The sequence below is a fragment of the Sander lucioperca genome, chromosome 19 (assembly GCF_008315115.2).
Source record: "Sander lucioperca isolate FBNREF2018 chromosome 19, SLUC_FBN_1.2, whole genome shotgun sequence".
NCBI lineage: Eukaryota > Metazoa > Chordata > Actinopteri > Perciformes > Percidae > Sander > Sander lucioperca.
In genome coordinates, this window is record NC_050191.1 from 7,174,222 (window position 1) to 7,194,708 (window position 20,487).

The 20,487-nt window shown below is 39.2% G+C and overlaps 1 protein-coding gene across 1 annotated transcript in view; it reads right to left on the minus strand.

Annotated features, from left to right (window-relative positions):
- Positions 1-20,487, minus strand: part of man1a1 (mannosidase, alpha, class 1A, member 1) — a 161,582-nt gene that overhangs the window by 112,754 nt on the left and 28,341 nt on the right. Inside the window, exon 2 of the mRNA XM_031321702.2 lies at positions 6,023-6,119. Within this exon, the coding sequence (XP_031177562.1) occupies positions 6,023-6,119 (97 nt within the window). The remainder of the gene's footprint in view (positions 1-6,022; positions 6,120-20,487) is intronic.

A 20,487-nucleotide genomic window follows, 5' to 3' on the forward strand; every position in this document is an offset into this window, starting at 1 on the left:
TACGAATGGGACATAGGAGTTTTCTACCTGGAAGTTATCGTAAATAAACACTGTAATTGGGTCTATATTACTTGGTATAGAGTGCTTTAAAAATATATATATTATTATCATCATCCTGTAGTGTTTATTAAGTGTTTTTTTTTTTAAGCCTATTTGTTAGGCTTGTTATATCGCCTTCAAGTCCTTCAAAATAACTGTCTACATAAATAAAATATGTTATGCTACCTTAATGTGAAATATTGATAATTAAATAAGCAACAATCAAAGGGAAGGTTGGGAAAAGAAAATCTTTAGGAAACTTGTTTAAATAGTGTAAAACTAGAGCTGGTCTATGGAGAGCCTGTTCACTCCCTAATTAGCCCCATTGTATCGAATTTGGTTGCAGTTCCACCAGAGTTCCACTGGGGGTGATCGTAGGCGAGTGCAAAATGAATGGGACCCTATGGAGCTAGACGGCTAAATTTGTCTCTTTCGCCTGATTGTCGTTGAGAAATCTCAGATTTGATTGTAGTTTTTGCAAGTTCAACATGGATTATAGGTCAAAAGTTGAACGAACGAGTACTTATGTCCTTTCGATTTCTTACAGGTTGAGTCGTCGTTGCCCATAACACGCTAGCATTCTGCTAATGAATGCTGATTGGTCAGTGAAGGACCGATTACGACCAGAGATCCCGCTTGACGGCATCCGAAGCGGAACCAGAATGTCAGAGTGAATATTTCGGCGTGGTCTTTAAAACATTAGCAAACCTCTTTCTAGCATGTGTATTAACAGGGAGAGCCTAACCTGTCAGCTGTGTTGTCGATGCCTCGAGAGAACAAAGGAAGTGACTCAGAGCTTGCCGTAAAGCAGAATCTCTGGCCGTATATGTGTATGACATTAACATTTTAAAAGGCTTTTTAGAACAAAAAAGCGACTTTAAAAAAAATCTAAAAAAAAAAAAAAAAGATCTAACACCCAGCAGTGTGTATTTTCTTAGCCTCCCCTTTCGAATGCAACATTCAAATTACTAGACAAAAAATTATATCCTGAGAAAAGTGGATTTTGAGGGGTAAAGCTCCATAGACCACCATTCATTCTGCACTCGCCCGTGAGCGCCCTCATGTGGAAACAGAGTGGAACTGCAACCAGTTCAGAAGCCAGAAGTATCGAGAGAGTGGAAGTTCTCCCCTTATTAGAAATTCTTTGGTAAAACTCATTAACTCAGCTTCTCGTGTTCATCAGGCCTGTGCGGGTGTGATTTAATCAGACATCTTGACCTTTAAAACAACTTGTTGAATACTAACACAACCTGTATTCACTTCCCTTCAACACTTTATTTAGACACAATACTCACTGTCTTGAGGGCAGAGCTGCTTTCATATAATTGAAAGATATGGGTAGATCTACAGTATTACATTGACAATTAATTGTAAATGTCAATGCTAATACAAGATTACAAACAGACTGCATCTTGCTCACATCTCTTGCTCTTTGCTATTGAAATATTTGGGTTAAAAAAAAACATATTTTCGTAATACTGTTTGATAAAACATACCCAAGTCATGGTTGTCGGCCAAAATAGATGGCTGAGAAGATAAACATAGTTGCCTGCCAATATTTTGGGAAAGCTCTATGGCTGGTAGTGTTTGTCAGTTAAACACTGGAGTTGAGCAAGTATTTAGTTGCAGAAAATGTTGTACGAAACCAAAATATATGGTAAACCTTACAGTAGGGCTGGGCAATATATCAGTATTATATCGATATCATGATATGACACTAGATATCGTCTTAGATTTTGGATATTGTAATATCGTAATATGACAAAAGTGTTGTCTTTCCTGGTTTTACAAGCTGCATTAGAGTAAAATGATGTCATTTTGTGAACTTACCAGACTGTTCTAGCTGTTCTATTATTTGCCTCTACCCACATAGTCATTAAATCCACGTTACTGATGATTATATATCAAAAATCTAAATCGTAAAAATATTTTGTGAAAGCACCAAATGTCAACCCTACAATATCACCGCAATATCGATATCGAGGTATTGGGTCAAAGATATCGTGATATTTGATTCTCTCCGTATCGCCCAGCCCTACCTTACAGTACATGACAACCTTCCTGAATTGGTGCCACATTCAGCCAAACGCACTGGAGAAGCAAACAGCTGACAGCACAGCTGGCGTCTGAGACCAAGGAGTAGTTCTCCTTCAGGGAATGACCACAGAGGGGACAGATAAATTAAAAAATTTAAAAAAAAAAAAGAATCCAGACCATCTGCAGTCTCTCCAAAGAGAATAAATATGGGTTGTCCAGGCTTAATGTAAGAATGTTTAAAAAAAACATTCTCCAGTCTTAAGCTGGAAATAACAGGTCCTTCTTTTACACCTTTAAGAAGAATTTCTCAACCTTTTGTGACCCGCAATCCAGGTTAGTTTTTTTTATCAGGGAAATAGCCTCCGGTATGGAAAGTGGCTTCATTGCATAATATCCCAAGTCAGGCTAATAATACATCATGTTCTATAGGAGCTAGAAAAGGCTGTGACAAGGCCCCGGGGCAAAGCTGTCTTATTTACTGATGGAAGTGGGGCTGCTGGAGCAGCCAAATAAAACCTATTTACTTTTCTATAGCAGAGACAGGAGGGATGGATAGAGAGAGGGAAACAGAGAGTTGAACAGGCTAATCTAACAATTAGTATTCAGACAGCTGCTTTCCTCTCGCTTCCTACGTTTACGTATGATATATTCCGGTAATGAAACAGTGGATGGAATTTACACAAAGCTGATTGAATTTCCTCATTAAACATAAGGAGGAAATCATTAAAAATGAGCCTGTAAATCGTCCACACTGTATAATAGAATCGACTTAGTGGGGGTTTTGGCATTTTCCCCAGGGCAAAGACTGAAGTTACTAGTTTCAATCAATGAAAACACCTCCTTCCAAAACTATAATGTAGGGCCTTTGTGGACATTTGAGACCTTCCATTAATTTGTTTTTTATTTCAGGATAAAAGGTGAAACCAAACTGGTCTTGTCTCATAAAATGTATTTACCTACATACACCAAAAAAATGTTGTCTTGTCGGTTTTCTGTCGGCGTTTCCAGTACACCGGTGGCCTAACAATCCTTTTTTGATAGGTAAAGCTTGAGAAAGAAAGAGCTGGATGTAGAGGGACAAATGGGCGTCATCTTACTGCCTAAATTTAACAAAACATTTCTGACCCAAGCGTGTGGCTTCGAACATTCTTTGTAACACCCTGCATGTATATGCTCAAAGGGCTGTCATCCTGTCACTTCTGTAATATGATAGTGTTACACAAACATCGGACTAGAAACACGAAAATCAACAGCTCAGCTATAGCACCTTGACACAAATAATGCAAACTCTGTTGAACTGATGATGAAAGATACAGAAACACCTCAGAGATATGTTCAGAAATAACTCTTAAATTTAGCCTTTTTATGCAGTGAAGATTCCAAGGCAAGGTCTAATGTTAGACTGCTATTAACAGACAGAAAATTCAATAGATAGATAGATAAATAAATACATAGATAAATAGATAGATACATAGATAGATACTTTATTTATCCCGAGGGAAATTTTAGGCATCCAGTAGCTTAGACAACCATAACACAACAAACACACATATATCTCACATACATAAAAATCACTCACATAATTTGTGAAGTGATTACAAAGGTCTGGTATGGACTGACCATGTGATGCAACGACCATGATAAGGTGCAAAAGTGAACAGTGCAGGGAGTGAACAGTGCAATAGCTTATTATTAAATATGAACTGTGACTATGAAAAGACAAGAACGTAAACATAATAGAATTGCTTGACAAACAAGAAAAGAAATAATATACTTTACACTCTGAATAAAACTACACAACTGCACAGAAAACTGTTACTGTTAACCAGAGCCCTTAACCGACCTCGGACCAACTTCAGCAATCTTAATACGCAATGTATGCTCGTGTTGGTTGAGGTGACACAACAAATAGTGAGTGACGAAGACAAGTGTCATTGTTTTCATCATGTCGGTATGTTTAAGGTCCAGTTTAGTTTAGTATTTTTTATTTGGTGAAATATTTCAAAGTAGATCCCTTTGATATAAATCAAACAATACCAACACTTAAAGCTAATTGGGCCATTACTAAAATGTTCTTTAAAGCTACATTAATTCAAATTTCTATATTAACAATGAATAAATTACAACATGTACTGTACTGTGAAAAACATTTGAGTGTCTTTCAAGTCTTAGTTTTGGTTTAACGGCCTACAACTTTGTGGTTTTGGTTCTCTCTCCCCTCTCACATCAACCCAGTTTCCAGCTGCAGCAGGCAGCAAAGAAGCTCTGAAAAACACACTGTGCACTACCGGCCCAGCACCAACCTGCAGACTGACAAAGTTTAGCAGCTAGCTGATAAACATAACGGAGCATTTAGCAGCTAAAGGGCCAGACAATTCCCTCAAAAGTCAAGCAAAACAGAGCTAAAAGTAGGGCGAGTATTAGCGTTACAATGGCCAGTTGACCAGAAACGCGTGTCTACTGGATGTGCACACAAAAAAACTGAATACTGACATGTTAGCTATATCTTTTATACGGTGATAATGTGTCAGTGATGTGTTAATAGCTTTATCCGCTACCCCAAGCTAAAAAATGTATACCATTTCCATTTTTTTACTTTCTTCCACTTTTAATTATCGTCAGTTTACTTTAAATTATCTAGATGAAAATGTGTTGTTGTTACAGAGGAGAAGAAAAAATTAAATACTGGCTTCACTAACACAGACCTGCACCTTGACATAAAAAGGCACAATTAAAAAAAAGAAACTGAGAAAACACATCAAACTATATCTAGTACACAAGTGTATTTTGGTGTCAAAAGACGGGTCTTATCAGCAGTGGAGGCGCAGCTACCTCTTTCACACATGAATGCCATCTTATCTACTAGTCAAGAGCTTGCAAAAGCACTACTCTAAACTGTCACATGACAGACAGGCAGGCAGGCAGACAGACACAGACAGACACACAGACAGACACACACACACACACACACACACACACACACACACACACACACCTCATCTGGAGCTGAAAGTATCTAAACAAATACTCTCCCTGAGAATCTAATTAGGTCAAGAGAGAGAGAAAGAGATCTTAGCAAATTAAAAATCCAATTCCCGCTCTTATTAATCCAATCAGTCAGAATAAATAACAGTATTCATTATGTGTACAAACCACTTGGATGAACACATAAAACACCCTCACAAAGAGCATCTACACTGTCAAACAGTCTCAATAAAGAGATTAAATGTTTTTTTATTATATCATTGTTCACGAGATTGTGTCCACCTCCTTTACTAAGCTACAACTGCAAATATCAGTTTCAGGACTGCTTTTGAAATATTAATCAGTTTTGGCTCAGTACTTTCAAGTCCCTGGTCCATTTATCCCTTCACACAATTAGGAGAAAACCAAATACATTGTAGATTAAATGAAGTTTTTATGAGTTGCATTGATCCTCTGCTATTGGTATACGTGCTGTCATACCAGAACTGTGGGATCCTCTCCTTTTAGCTTCATGTTTACTTTGGCCGCAATTCTCTTGAGTCCAGCTTTTAAGCGAACAATCTCAGGCAACTATCACAATGAGACAACACGAGGAGCAACATGTATTGGGATAAGAAAGGACTTGATGCATTTATTATCCTAGTTTAATTTGGCTTCTGCCACACACACACACACACACACACACACACACACACACACACACACACACACACACACTGGGGGTTGATCACTCATCCCAGTAATGGCAGAAAAACAGCACGGACACCAACAACTGGCAAGTAGCACAAACGGAATATAAATATATGATAAAGTTGACATTTAGAGGCATTCATAGATGGATGACTCGAGCTGACGGCCAATTTGGCTGCTAATCTAAAGGCCAAGGCCGCTGGTGGCAGGGACAAGAGATCAATCGTGTGTGTGTTTGTTTGTGTGTGTGTGTCTGTGGTCTCTCACTCACCAAATAGATTGCTGGAGTGGCCTTGCTTGGAGATGGGCCTGAGCTCATTGGAACCCCAGGCGTAGCGCCTGTAGTTGCCCCACGCATGCTTCATCATCTGACAGGGAGGAGGAAGAGGAAGAGGAGGAGGAGAAGGAGATGAGAAAAGAAGAGAGTTAAAGAGGACGATCAACTTTGAGCTGTAACAAGAATTAAGTCATTGTCATACAATGGTGTTTACAGCCCAAATAATACTGGATTTTCAAGGCTAATACCCATATTTAACATAATCTTATATTGATATATTGATCTTATATGTATATATTTTAAATAAACACATTATATGAACAAACATTTCGATAATGACCATATGTAATGAAATTACTTGCGATTTGTTGTTACGTATCAGCTAACATATATATCAATCATTTTGTGAATCATTCAATTCTATAAAATGTCAGAAAATGGCTTTATTTTCCCAAAGCCCAAGTTGACATACTCAAATGTCATTTTGTTTGACCAACAATCCAAAACCCCAAATTATTCAGTTTAATGTAATTCATGCCTGAGAAAACAAGCAGTTATTCATATCTGAAAAGCTGAAACCGGGGAACTTTTGCATTTGTACTTTAAAAAAACTCAGCTAACCAATATCAATTGTCAAAATAGTTGCCAATTAATTTCCTTTTGCGATAGATTGATTAAACTACTAAGGTCTGCTGCTGAGTCATGTTGGCATTGCCTGTACAGTTACTGTACGTGACCATTTGAGATCCCTGGATATCTAGGTGCTACAGAATTTAAGACAATCAGCTATCCATATCAGTATTCTTCACAATGTTTATCCCAAATTAATTCATCTTAACCTAATGACATTTAATCAAGTCTGTTATCAGCTCTTGTTCCACCCATCACTGTCATATTATAGGTTAAATGATGCAACTCCATTCATGTCTGACAATACAAACTGAGCACTCATGTCCAAGTCTATCGAAGATGTGAAACCACCAATTCTCACTACTTGATCACAATCACAAAAGGATTGGCTTAGGCCCCAGGCCCTGGAATTAATGACTGATTTGTTTGTGCAGTTCTGAACAATAATTATAACAATGATCACTTCCGGTTATGGTGGCGTGGTGAGCAGACGTGGCTCCTCATGCGCTGTTGCTAATCCTAAAATGAATACTACTTATATATTCCCAATTCAAGTAAAAACATCACAACTTCAAGCAATAGCTGTGGTACAAGAGAATATGCAGAGAAAAGTAACCAAGGACAAATAATAACAATGATAAATAATAATGAGAATATGAGTAAAATATCTGTCAACATATTCTCTGTCGAATGACCTATTGATTGGCCCATTTCGGCAAAAAACAAAAACCCAAATATCACTCAATTCCATATGAAAAGGAACATTTCCCTCTGCTGAGTCCTATTATCTGCTGTTAAAACCACCCAATTCCCCCAGCAGGAATCACTGACGTTACGCACCAGACTTATTTTAATCTGGTGCTGGCTGGGGGCTTGATAGCAGCATGAACACTAGTTTTCTAATCTAACACCCAGACATGTTCATTTCAGTCTCAGATGTGGCTCCTCCTCCAGCTCTGCCTTTGTCTGTCTTGCTAATTCAGGTTCCATCGCATTGTTCTAGAGCTTTCTGGATTGCCTCTGGATTAGACACGCTGAAACCCTTTATCCCCCCACCTTCAGACGAAAAAAATCGGTTCACACTTAAATGTTCAACTTTCTTTAGAGTTGTTCCGATGCCAGTGTCGGGAAAAACCTAGCCTAGAAATCTAGACGCACCCTAGTGGCAGCAAATTTATTTTGCAGCCAGGGGGGTCTAGGCACTCTCCGTTGGCTTGCGAGCTGGAAAAACCAAACTCTGGTCAGTGTCCTAGTTAACTCACAATTAATCGCACATGTTCTAAATGTACTTTAAGGGATTTGTTTTCAAGTTTTTAATGCTCAAGTGGTATCTGAGACTCGATGTACTCCGGTGGTAACTCAGTTCACATCAACAGTAATGTTACATGGAAATAACTTCAGTCTTGTGAAGAGAACCATCTGAAGGCCTTTGAAACTCAACTTGCCATTCATTATTTATCTATTTCTGCCCAAGGAACTTTGTTTCTGCTAGCCATCCAATCCCGTTCATGGATGTATTTTTAGACCTATAAAGAACCGCTCCCGTTCCGCGTCTTGTCTCCTGCTGCAGGCAAAATGCGGGTACAAATGACAACAGCAGGCAGCTAAACCAGTCGGTCAATGATTCAGACGGTCAGTGTGACCTGTTGGCCAGGAAATCAAAGTGGGTAAAACCAGTTAATAAACGTGCCATTATGTAAGTCCGTCAAGCAGAAAACCAGTACTGCTGCACCATCCCAACTATCGCACAACCATCATACGTACAAGGATAAGAGCAAGAGAAGCTTAAGTGAGGTTAAATAAAATATGAATGAGGTTTTAATACCCACACGGTGAAAGGCTGCATTATATTGCAACTACCATGAAAAAAGAACATCACAAGTTCCAGTGGAGGCTGTACACACCGACAGCGCCACTGTCCACAGGTTGCTACAACTAACAACTGTTTTCATTATCAATTTATCTGTTTTATTATTATTATTATTTGATTAACTGATTGATAATTTAGTCTAAACTGTTTGACTCATCCTTACAGCCCTAGTATGCACCAGCAAACATCTGGAGGCATCTGTAAGCAAGCCCAGGGAAGCCCAATGTAAACTGGGGCTGGGTTAAAATTATCGATTCTCCAATTAAATCGAACTTTGATTGAGTGATCTGATTTTCGATTAATAAAATCCAGAAATCCATCTTTTAATATATGTCTTGTCATTATGGATGTGGTAAATTGACCCCCTTTTTCGGGGGGTAAATTCTTCATGTCAACATTAACCTGGTGCATTACAAAAAATATTTGAGGGTAGCTTCTTGCTTGGACAATGTACAGCACGCGTTCTCTGAGAATCTCTCTCTTTTATATCCAAGAAAAATTGGTATTGTAACTGAAATTTCCCTAACCTAATTGATACTGAATCGGATTAAATTGGGACCTTGTGAATCGGAATCGAGAAATCATTGGCGACACCCAGCCCTAATGTAAACACTTTCACTCTTTATATAAGAATTTAGTTAAAGAATGCACTATCCTTTACTACAGATTTGTGACTTGAAAATGTACAGTAAACACATGCCAGGACAAACTGACAAAGGATGTCTAGAAATGGTTAAGACAATTTTTACACAAAACAAGTGTTAAAACAATGTGCATATCAACTTCGTACTTTAAAAACGGCACCAGTGCTGAGCAGCTGCTTAGTAACAACCATGAAGACACTGCTGTGATGCTCCCGAGGCGTATTTCTTTTATTCATATTGTTAGCATGACTGACTATGTTTCGATCAAAGATGGTCTGCATCGGGTTACATCATGCAAGCTGAATAGCCCGGTGCATGAATAGACTCTGATTTCGTGCTTTTTACAGAACAACTGGTCATTAGATTGCAGCGCATAAAGGACTATGTCATAATACGCTAGAGAGGAATAGGGGAAGCACAATTAGCACAGTTACCTCTCATTCCCCTTGTGCTCCATCTGCATCTCTCACTGTTGTACAAAGACACAAACCACACTCTTACATTAACATATATATATATATATATATATATATATATAATATTATATTATATTATATGTTACATGCATGAGGTTTAGTATTGGTTTACTGGCAGTTAGACATCTTGAGACAAAAAATGCCTGGTCTATCCTCACATGTGCCCTTCTTTTAAAACACCCAGACAAACACAGAACAAAAGCCACTTCATTTGCATAACGTCTCCCACACACATCAAAAGGACAGCTAGCGAAAGCTTTCCTCCATTTAAACCCACTAATTAAAGCTGGTGAGCCTGCTAATTACAGCTCCTGTATGTAGGTTACATTCAGTGCATTTACATGCAGTTTAAAAAAACGATTATATTCGGGTTAAGGCAATATCCCGATTTCTCAAATGCCATGTAGTAGTAGTAGTAGTAGTAGTAGTAGTAGTAGTAGTAGTAGTTCTCATAACCCGGTTAACAGAGGTAGAGAACTCCTTCAGTAACCTGGTTATTACTCCATGTATACACCTTAACAGGGCTATAATGGGTTTAAGTGTCTGATAACGTTATAATGAGCCAAACAAGTTGTCAGTCATCTGGCGGGAACATTGTTCTGTCCTACGCTAAAATTAATAATGGTTAAATTAAACATTAAGTTGTTACATTTTACAAATTTAGTGATCGGTCTGTGTAATGTTGACATAGGTCAACCGGAAGAAAAACCGTTGTGCGCTGGCAGAGCGCCACCTACTGTACCGGAGGTAGAGTTTCTCCCGCCATTCTCCCCATTCTTCCCATGATGCTTCCCCGCTCATGTAGGGAGAACTGGCATAACCTGGTGGTTCACAAGACCATATCCTGGTTACTGCTGTGCATGTAAACGCACTGACAAAGAGATCTACTCAAACACTCTTGTTCCACTCCACATGCTGCACTGCAACAAATAACGACTAAAGCTGATCCAAGGTCCTGTCCAAGGATGTAGAGATCAAGAGACAACAGAAAGCTGCGGCTCACTCGTCACAAAAACACAGAAAAAGGTAAGAGAGAATAGGGCTGCGCAATATGAGGAAAAATTGTAGGCTGCTCAGCAGCAGACGGTCATCAACACCGTACAGAAAATCATCGGCTGCCCTCTGCTAGGGCTGTGCAATTAATCGAAATGTAATCGTGATTATGATTTCGGCTCCCAATGATCACAAAAACAGAATAATCGAGGAAAACGATTATTTTGCTCAGTAAGTTTTGCAAGTAAACTCTTATTTTCTCTTGTGTTCTGAATGAAAAAAAAAAATTTTTATTATTATAAAATTAATTATTATTATTTCAATTGTTAGTTGTTGGCACTTGACCCTAAACACGTTCATAGCGACAAAAATGGCAAGGGGGGGGACACAGTTAGAAAAAATGTTTTATGATAATAAATAGGCGTGGTTTACGTCATGGGCTGTGTATTTGGATTATTGCATTATCTGGGTCACATAACAGGGATATAACCAAAATATGTACCCTGGAATTCATTCAAAACTTTAATTTGTTTAATAAAAGTTATACATAAAAAAATATTTTTAAAATTTGACTGAAAGAGACAATTATATTGGCAATCGCAATTATTTCTGAGACAATTAATTGTACAGAAGAATTTGGAATTGTTACAGCTCTATGTGCAATGATTACATTCATACTTATGGCTGGGTATTGTTTAAAAAAGTGTGATACCGGTAGCCAGGGCTGTAGTACTCGAGTCCGGTCTTGGACTCGAGTCCGGACTCGAGACGTTTTCTATGGTCTCGGACTTGTCTCGGACTCGCTGGTATTGGACTTGGACTTGTCTCGGTCTCTGCCACTGGTCTTGCCAAATATGGCTTTTGGTCTTGACCGAGTCCAGGTGTCTTTATTATGTTTATAATAATAGGGTTATTGCCATTCATTTTCATTGATTCACACACACACTGTAACAAACGAAGAAGTCCACCAATTCTGCCATAATCAAATTTGGTTATAGAAATCACCAGGAATTTCTCAGCACTGGGCTTAAAAAGAAACACAGGGCAGACTGCAAATTCTGCAAAGCAACAATTTCGGAAACCTGTGGGACAACGTCAAACTTCGTAAGACACCTGCAGAGGCATCATACATTGCTGTAATTTAACTGCAGAGCTAGGAGCTGCTTAGCCTTATCTATGTGTTAACGTTAACATTAGCTTTTTTTCTGTCCTGGACTCGGTCTTGACTTGGACTCAAACCGTTTTGGACTCTGTCTTGACTTGGTCTCAACTAGTCCTGGTCTTGGACTTGTCTTGGACTCGACAAAGGTGGTCTTGACTACAGCCCTGCCGGTAGCAATACCTGTACCCTTAAAGTGATTTGGATAAGAGTAGGATTTTAACAGTAGCTAATATGTTGGAAAGCCAGGCTATCTTCACTAGCCTGTGTCTACTTATATACTGCAACTCAACTATTTTAAATTGCTCAACAATATCTGAGACATGGGTGGCAGTTTAAAGGTGTGGAACCAGGCTCAGATTTTCCATACACTGTTAGAATTACATTTTGGCAAAGCATTCAAAAATGGCCATTAATAGGTAATTTATATAATAGGTATTCCATTTCAGGGTGTAAACATTAGCGTGGCTAACACTACACAACATTCCCTGTGTGTGTGTTGACTATAATTGGATTAACTGCTCAGGGTTTTCTTGGCTGACCGCTGTTATTAGGATCTGGTGGCTGGAGCTATTTCAGACTCACACTATCTCTATGCTGATTGGCTCAGTGTTTAAGGTGCTGTGGTTTTCTAGGGCACCAACATCAAGCTCAATCTAGCAGGAAGATATCAAGTACATACACACCACCTCTTATCCTAAGAGGATACAGACAGACAGACAGGCAGGCAGAGGATGAGATTATTTACTACAGAAAGGCTGCATGAGAAGTGTTGATAATCACCTCCTCCTCTCTCACTCTTCAATTCATTCCTATTCTGTTGTCCCCCTGCTCCACCTCTCCTCTCAGCCTATTGATCCGCCTCAGGCACTGAACTATAATGACGCTGTTGTCTGCACTGATCTCACACTCTCTCTCTCTCTCTCACACACACACACACACACACACACACACACACACGATGGTCTTCAGACAGGTTGGTGTCTGATATGTATGCTTGGATTATGCCACTTGTTTCAGAGAAGGGGTGGGGGGGGGGGGTGTTAATAAACAACTGTAAAAACATAACTACTGCAGATGCGTCGATATAAGGCACAGGTGTCTATAGTGTTTTTAAATTATTAAAATCCTGTGAATCATATTGTATGGCCTTCCCGGTCACATTTATACTTATAATATTATAGAGCCAAATTAAAAATAAAACAGGTCTTTGCTACAGGTGAAGAATAAGACGTATTAATTTGTTTCAAACAACAATCTAATATCTTTCTATATGAATATGTATATAGGGATGACATAATAGGAAACTATTATAATGTAATGTATAATTTATATAACTATAAAATGGAAAGAAAAAGAAAACAAAACATGAACAGGGAGAAGATTCTGCTGCTTGGATTGGACATTGTACATCAGAGAAAACCGTCTTATATTCAAGAGCATCTTTAATTCAAAATAAGTTTGATAAATATAGTGTATTTTAAGTCTATGATGAGGAGCAAAAGTGAAGGATTTTTACTTTTATCTTTAACGTACTTCACTTTAAGCAGTTTGACAAACAGGGGCTCAGATCTCAACCTAATTGAACACCTCGGGGTGATTTTGGACTGACGTTTTAACTCCACCATCATCAAAACAACCATGTTTTTCTGGAATTTAAACAACTTTAATATGTCTTAAAAACATCTATAACTTTCTTAAACAGACGGTCAAAAAGTCTTTACAAAACAGAAGCTATAAGGTCAGGAACTTGCAGTTAAGACATCCCATCAAGTGGGCACAAAATCCTTATCTTTAATAAGGATTTTCTTTAACGGGAAAATTGAACTTTGGATGAGACACCACAAGAAGGGAGTCCTTTCTAAGTCTGGCAGTTGCTTACTGGGCAACCTGACAAACAGCATTTCACTGACATAAAGTTAAATGTGTTTGTTGACAATACAGCAATAAAGGCCAAATGAAGTGGCTATACACAGATGAGCACCGAGATACACAGGGCCGCTGAGGCCTCGTTGAAATGTCCCCAAAATTACAACCTGCCATTGACTCAGTGTGGGTACTTTACACTTCTGTTTGTATACGTACACGTTCATGCACACAGTGGGATGATTGCAAATCATTAACTGCTGTGTAAATATCTAGGGGTTAATGACCCCTGTTTGCTCTGGGGTGTCTTAAGTAATCTGTAACTGAGGGAATGTGTGCAAAGAGTGTGTGTGTGTGTGTGTGTGTGTGTGTGTGTGTGTGTGTGTGTGTGTGTGTGTGTGTGTGTGTGTGTGTGACTTCCTCCAGTTAGTTTTTCTCAGGGGAAACACTTGTGACTAACGCCCTAGTAAGAGGTGCATTATGTGTGAGACAGAGAGAGGGTGAGAGCGAGAGAAAGAGATGACAATATGGCTGTTGGGCAGATAAGGACAGCAGACCAATAGGGCAACCGGCATGCGGATCACGCGAACATGAACACACACGTACACAATCTGCCTGCCAAAGAAGCATCCCGAGTTAGAGTGTGGTGATTGAAGAACAGATGCATGACTGCTTTACTCCCTGCCATCTCAATGAGAGAAAGATATAAACAGAGTGAGACACAGAGAGAAAAAAAGGCCGGGTCACAAAAAGCAAGGGCATACTGTAGGTAGGAAGCAGGAAAGACTGACTACCGACTGGGAAACAAATGAAAGATACTTCACATACACACAATATCTGATAGACAAGAAATATCCATTATCCATACAGCCCAATTCACAAAATAATGATGGAACAATTAATAGAAGCACTGAACAGGATGAAGAAAAGCAACCCCCACCCCCCCCCCAAAAAAAAGAAGAAGAACAGAGAAAGAGAAATGCATTACTTGGCCTGTGAGGAAGTGCTTAGCAGGCCACTGATCTTTTTCCACTCAATCGTTCTGCAAAGTTTGAGCAAACTTTTAAAATATCACTTTGAAGTTGAATCAGTTTCTTGAGCATCAAAAAATTCCACGAAAAAGTGATTGATTTTTGATGTGCTTTGGATTTCGCTCGAGTTCGCCCTGTGTCACACTGTGAAAAGCAAGGAATAGCAATTATGATACTTGTGACAATTCTGTCTATAGTTTATGCATCACAGGAAACATGAACAGAAACCAAGCCACTGATAACATCGAGGCACAGGCATGAGCTTAATAGTTACCATTTCCTGTTCTGTTCATTTCATTCACAGTGGTTATGTAAAACGTGTGATTTTCTGTTAAACATAAACAGGAGGATAAACAGCTTTTTTGAAAGACCTACGTTGTAGCAGGTGTTGGCAAGAGCGAATCTTAATATTTCATAACACAGTACTGGTTGACTTACTACTATATTAGATCAGTTTTGTCTGGGAGAGTAGCAAAAACATGTTTGAAAGGGAAAATGCTGTGGAATATTTCTTTAAGCAGCTGCTACTGTAGCAAAAAGAGCAGAGAATTGACTGAAATGTCTAGTTGTAAGGTGATGTGAGAACTAGTTTTCTTGCCTAAATCGTCTTTAACCTTTGTATGAAGTAGAGCATGCATAGGCTGGAGAGCCGAGCAAAACCACAGCAACTTTATCAACGGCATTTTCAAACGGTAAAAGAAAGGATGAAGCAACACAAGCAGAGAGAAGCTTGCCTTTGATATCACCAAAAGTTCAAATTGATCCAGTTCTCCTGTAAACTCTTGCATGGTTGTTGATTTGTTGATTCGGTTGCTCGAGGGTTGTTTACCAGGCCTGTCTGTGTTTATGCTATCCCGAATTTAATCTCTCCCTCTATATCCACCCCCGCTCTACAGTATATGTGGTGATGTAAGAAACTGCGTACACATCTGTAAAAGATATTACTGCATCGCTCTCAACCCTATCTCTGAGCTCAGACAGCCAAAGCCCCTGGTACACACACACACACACACACACACACACACACATACATACACACACACTCTTATGGGATGAAATAAGAGCGCATTAAACATTTACTATGATCAACTTGGCGAAAACAAGCATAACAAAATAAAGCTTCTTGTGTCATGTAAATACAACCCAGATACCATTAGTATCTATGTATTTCAAAAAGACGGATGGAAGGACAGAGGATGCAAGGTCTGACACATCAAACATCATGAAATACAAACGACATTTTGAAATGTGCCAGACCCTGGGGCTGCGTCTAAATTTATATTAGAGAAGACAAGACGCTGGGAGCCTTAACGCACCATTACACCACAGAGACACTGCTGAAAGGCTTGGAAAAAGTTGTATGTGGAAAACCTATGGAAAAAGGGAGTGCTAAAACAATTAAGACGAGGCAGGTTTAAGGGTTAGAGTAAACGCTGTGTGTGTGTGTGTGTGTGTGTGTGTGTGTGTGTGTGTGTGTGTGTGTGTGTGTGTGTGTGTGTGTGTGTGTGTGTGTAAATTATGTAACATTTAAGCTAATAAGTTAACTTCAAGACAAATGCCAGGATCAACTAACACTTTTCCAACAGTGCTTTCTCACAACCGAAATTTTGGCTAGTCACGGTACAAAAAGCACAGGCGTACAACATTAATGAAGGCTCTGTTCCATTAGATGCCCATGAGTCAGCATTCACAATACCAGGCACACCTAAAATGGAATGCCATTATGAATGCCATTACTTGCACCTGTGTTTGAAGGCTCAAACTGTCTACCATTAGAATGCTCTTTTCAACGCACAGCACAAAAGCAGTTACAGGCACATTTTGTCCCACCTGTGTGTGTGCAGATTAACTAAACTATTGCATGCAAATGAGTCCAGGTATAAATAATAAGAATTGCAAATGCGCAAGTAATAACGGCCAGTAACCCAGGTGCAGCAATTTCGTCAGCACGCTGTGGTGTAATGACGGGGAAATGAAGGAGCACATTTCTCTCCAGTGTGGGACGGCAACTGAAACACGATTTTGCAGGAGTGGGAAAAAAGCATGGACATGGAGGAGGCAAATCAAAGCCAAGCCTGCCACGAATAAAGACACTTAAAAAGCTACAATCCACGGCTTTCGAGACAGAGAAGTGAAAAGTGAGGAGGCGAAGAAATAACACTCTGAGCACCGAGCAGTTAGACATTTGTTCCTCAAGTGGTGAAGGGTCATTTGTATTGTTTTACTCACATATGATAAATCATGGATAATTTATGGCAGTGATGATCATTTCTCAAAACCATGCCGTAGTGTTTCCGATTTTTCTATGCGTCTTCTTGCCTCCCAGGCAGCCATTTGTTTGCACTTTGGTATAGAAATCAATTTGCAGGAAATTACGTGAGTGATGTAATTCATCACTGTGAACATGAGGCTTTTGTTATTGTTGCCATCAAAGTTAGAATATCATTGCATGGAAATGCATTTGGGAGTGCAGATTGATTTGAAATGTCTGCAATGCATCACCATTTGACTCTAAGCAGACGGTTTAAGTCTCTACTAGTTGAATTATCATAGTTATAATATATAATAAATATTATTGAAAACAATGGATGTGCCATAATTTGGGAGGTATTTTACATTTTTCACACTTTCAATGCTTTACAACTGGCCTACACAACTGGCCTACACAACTGGCCTACACAAAATGTATATTTAGTAGAAAAATCATATGTATCGTGGGTTTTTTTGCGATGATTTTTAGAGTCAATTCTTTTCCCTAGAATCACTATTTTTTATTTTTATTTTTTACCAGTGATTCACCTAAATATTTTCTGTACGGTACCGCTGAGGGCGACTACATCATATCCGTTTCCAGCTAAACAGAGCGAAAGCAGAAAACGCTGAAAATCCATGTTCTGTACTTCTTTAAAAAGGAAATAAATGTCAGACTGACTGACATGTGATGCACATTCTTCTTAGAAAACAATTAGTTTTTAGAAACGTCTCATGATATATTGTCTCTAGGAGTGTATTACTCAACTTTTCTTTTTTTAAGAAGGAAAAGAAAAATCGCAACACTCAATAATATCGAATCGCAATACTTCGAGAATTGCAATAAATGAAAATCGCAATACAAATTGATTCGGCATCCATGTATCGTGAAAGAATCGAATCGGGACAAAAGCATATCGTCCCAGCCCTAATATTTGTATAATCAACAGACTATATGAGTCCACTTGCTCTAAACTAGTACTCTAAACTAAGTATTAGTTTGCACCGCAGACTTTGAAAAGCCCCAAATATTCTTGTGATGATAACCAAAACTCCAATACGAATGAGATTTCACAGCAAACAACGAAAATAGATTTGGAATTTTAGATGTGTTCAAAACTTTCATCGAAAAAGACATTCACGTTCGCAGGCACCACCTCACAGAGCGAAGATGTAGGGGGGAAACTGAACTTGAGATATCAAAGCCAAAATCCACAGCACAAAACTCCATCACCAAAACTATGATGACTGTGGTTGATTTGGCTCGAGCTACAGCTCAGAATGACCACGGATGTCATTGCTAGTACAGTGGTCAAAATGTGCCTGTTTGGACAAGCTGATTGCTTGGATGGTGGTATTGCTGCTTGAGGCTTTCTCCAGAACCATTGCGCCCCAAAATTACTTTATTAATTAGAGAGAGAGAGAGAGAGAAAGAGAGAGAGGAAAAGGTGGGAGAGGGTGAGTCTGAGTCCAAACTGCTCCAAATTCCAAACCCCAAGTCTGTTGGGTACCCAGGAAACCACACACACACACTTGTTTCACTATCTTTGTGGGGACCCATCATTGACATAATGCATTCCCTAGCCCCTTACCCTAACCTTAACCATCACAACTAAATGCCTAACCTTAACCCTCACCCTCACCATAACCTAATTCTCTCCCTAATCCTAAAACCAAGTCTTAACCCTCAAACAGCCCTTTAAACTTGTGGGGTCCAGCATTTTGGCCCCACAAGGCCGTGCAGACCCCACAAGTATACTGTATTCCCTAAAAGTTATATATACACACACACACACACGTTTCCTGATTTATTAGATAGAAAAAGTTAGCAGCTCAGGTTTGGCTTCATGCTTGACACGTACATCAATAGGTCTCTGTGGGGATACAACTATGGGACTAGCATCTAGGAGTCGACCATGCCTTGATCTGAATCCATATTTACTTCTGCAAAATACTTCCCTTGTGTTGTATCTAAAGCTAATATTTAGATATTAGACATTTATGTTATCTCATGGTTTCAAAGCAATACTCAACACAAATGCAATCAGCCCTCAGGACATGCGAGCTGTGACACTCAGATCAACGGGTTATTCCCAGCACAATTCCTGTGTGCAGACAACAAGCTTTTTGTTTCCATAATTCCTTTTGTGCTGGCAGAAACCTTTAAAAGATACAGCCCGCAGAAGCCCCGACACAAAACTTGCCTTCTGACCCATGCTGTTTTTGGAACAACCCTTGCCAACTAACCGTTTTTTTCCACATCGTCTCCTCACATGTTCTCACTGCTCAGAGACAGAGGACAATATCCATCTCTCCGCCTGGGGACCAGTTCTTCAGGGATCAGTGAGGGATTTCCTAAGCGGTTTAGTATTTCAGCAACCATATATGGGTCAGTATTGTACTGCTGGAAAAAAAAAAAAAAAAGGATGCTGCTTCCCCACAGCCCCTGCTGACAGAAAAGTGGGTTTAATACTTTGTTTCCATGATGGCTAGCTGCAGCTGCTACGCCACTACAAGCAGTTTAAATGCAGCTGTATGTGAAACTATTATACACTCAAGAGCAACCACAACACACAGTGACAAACACTTCTAACCACTACAGTTTGCTGAACACATGTCATGTTCATGTTTTTGAAAGACAAACAAAAGAAAAACTGTAAAAAACAATGACACAGTCACCTTAATCACACACACAGTCTGACAGTCTATGGGATTATTTTTATGCCTTTAATTCCAAGCAAAACTTCTCAAGTATCAAACAAAAGTCACTAACTCAAGCAAAAAAAAACATTTGTGTAGTTGTAAACTATTGGGTCTTTTATTAAAGTGATGATATGTCCTTTTGTTTCCAGTTCCCTCTGCTTCTTTCTCAATGATCAGTCTTTTGCTCTCTCCATCACGTTTGCAGTTGCGCTCCCAGCTTTCTGGAATTAAATGGCACAAAAATAATTCCGTAGCAGTCTGGCATAGTATTTGGTACTCTTTGTTCAAAGAATAGAGGTTTTCTCCTCTAGTTTAAAGACACACTCCTCTACCAGTGATAAACTAATTATTGCTAACTCGCCCCTGGCTGGATAAAAAGGAGTGCATTTTCACTTTTTTCTGACCTGCCCGAAACATAACTAAACAATACTGAACACACATTTTGGGTGAAAGTTGAAGTAAGGTAGTTTAATATTTAAGGCAAAAAGAAGAGCAACAACAATGGCTGCTGTTGAAGAACACAGGAAACTGAGGAAAATGTGTGTTTAAAAGTTATCTGAATGGGCATTAGGTAACACGCGGCAGACCTCCAAAGCATTCATTCTGAAATGTCGAGCACCAAATGTTAGCAATAAGACAAGTACCGAGGCTGTTGGAGGCATTTCGAGAGAATCGAATAACAGCGCTGCCCCCGCATACCAACACAGGGGATTGAGTTCACAATTCAATGCAGTTTGTGATCTTTATCTCCAAAAGCAATAATCAATTTTCCTCTAGAACAGACAAACAATACAATGATATTCTACAACACAGTGGGGGCTGGACTGTGTACAGCTG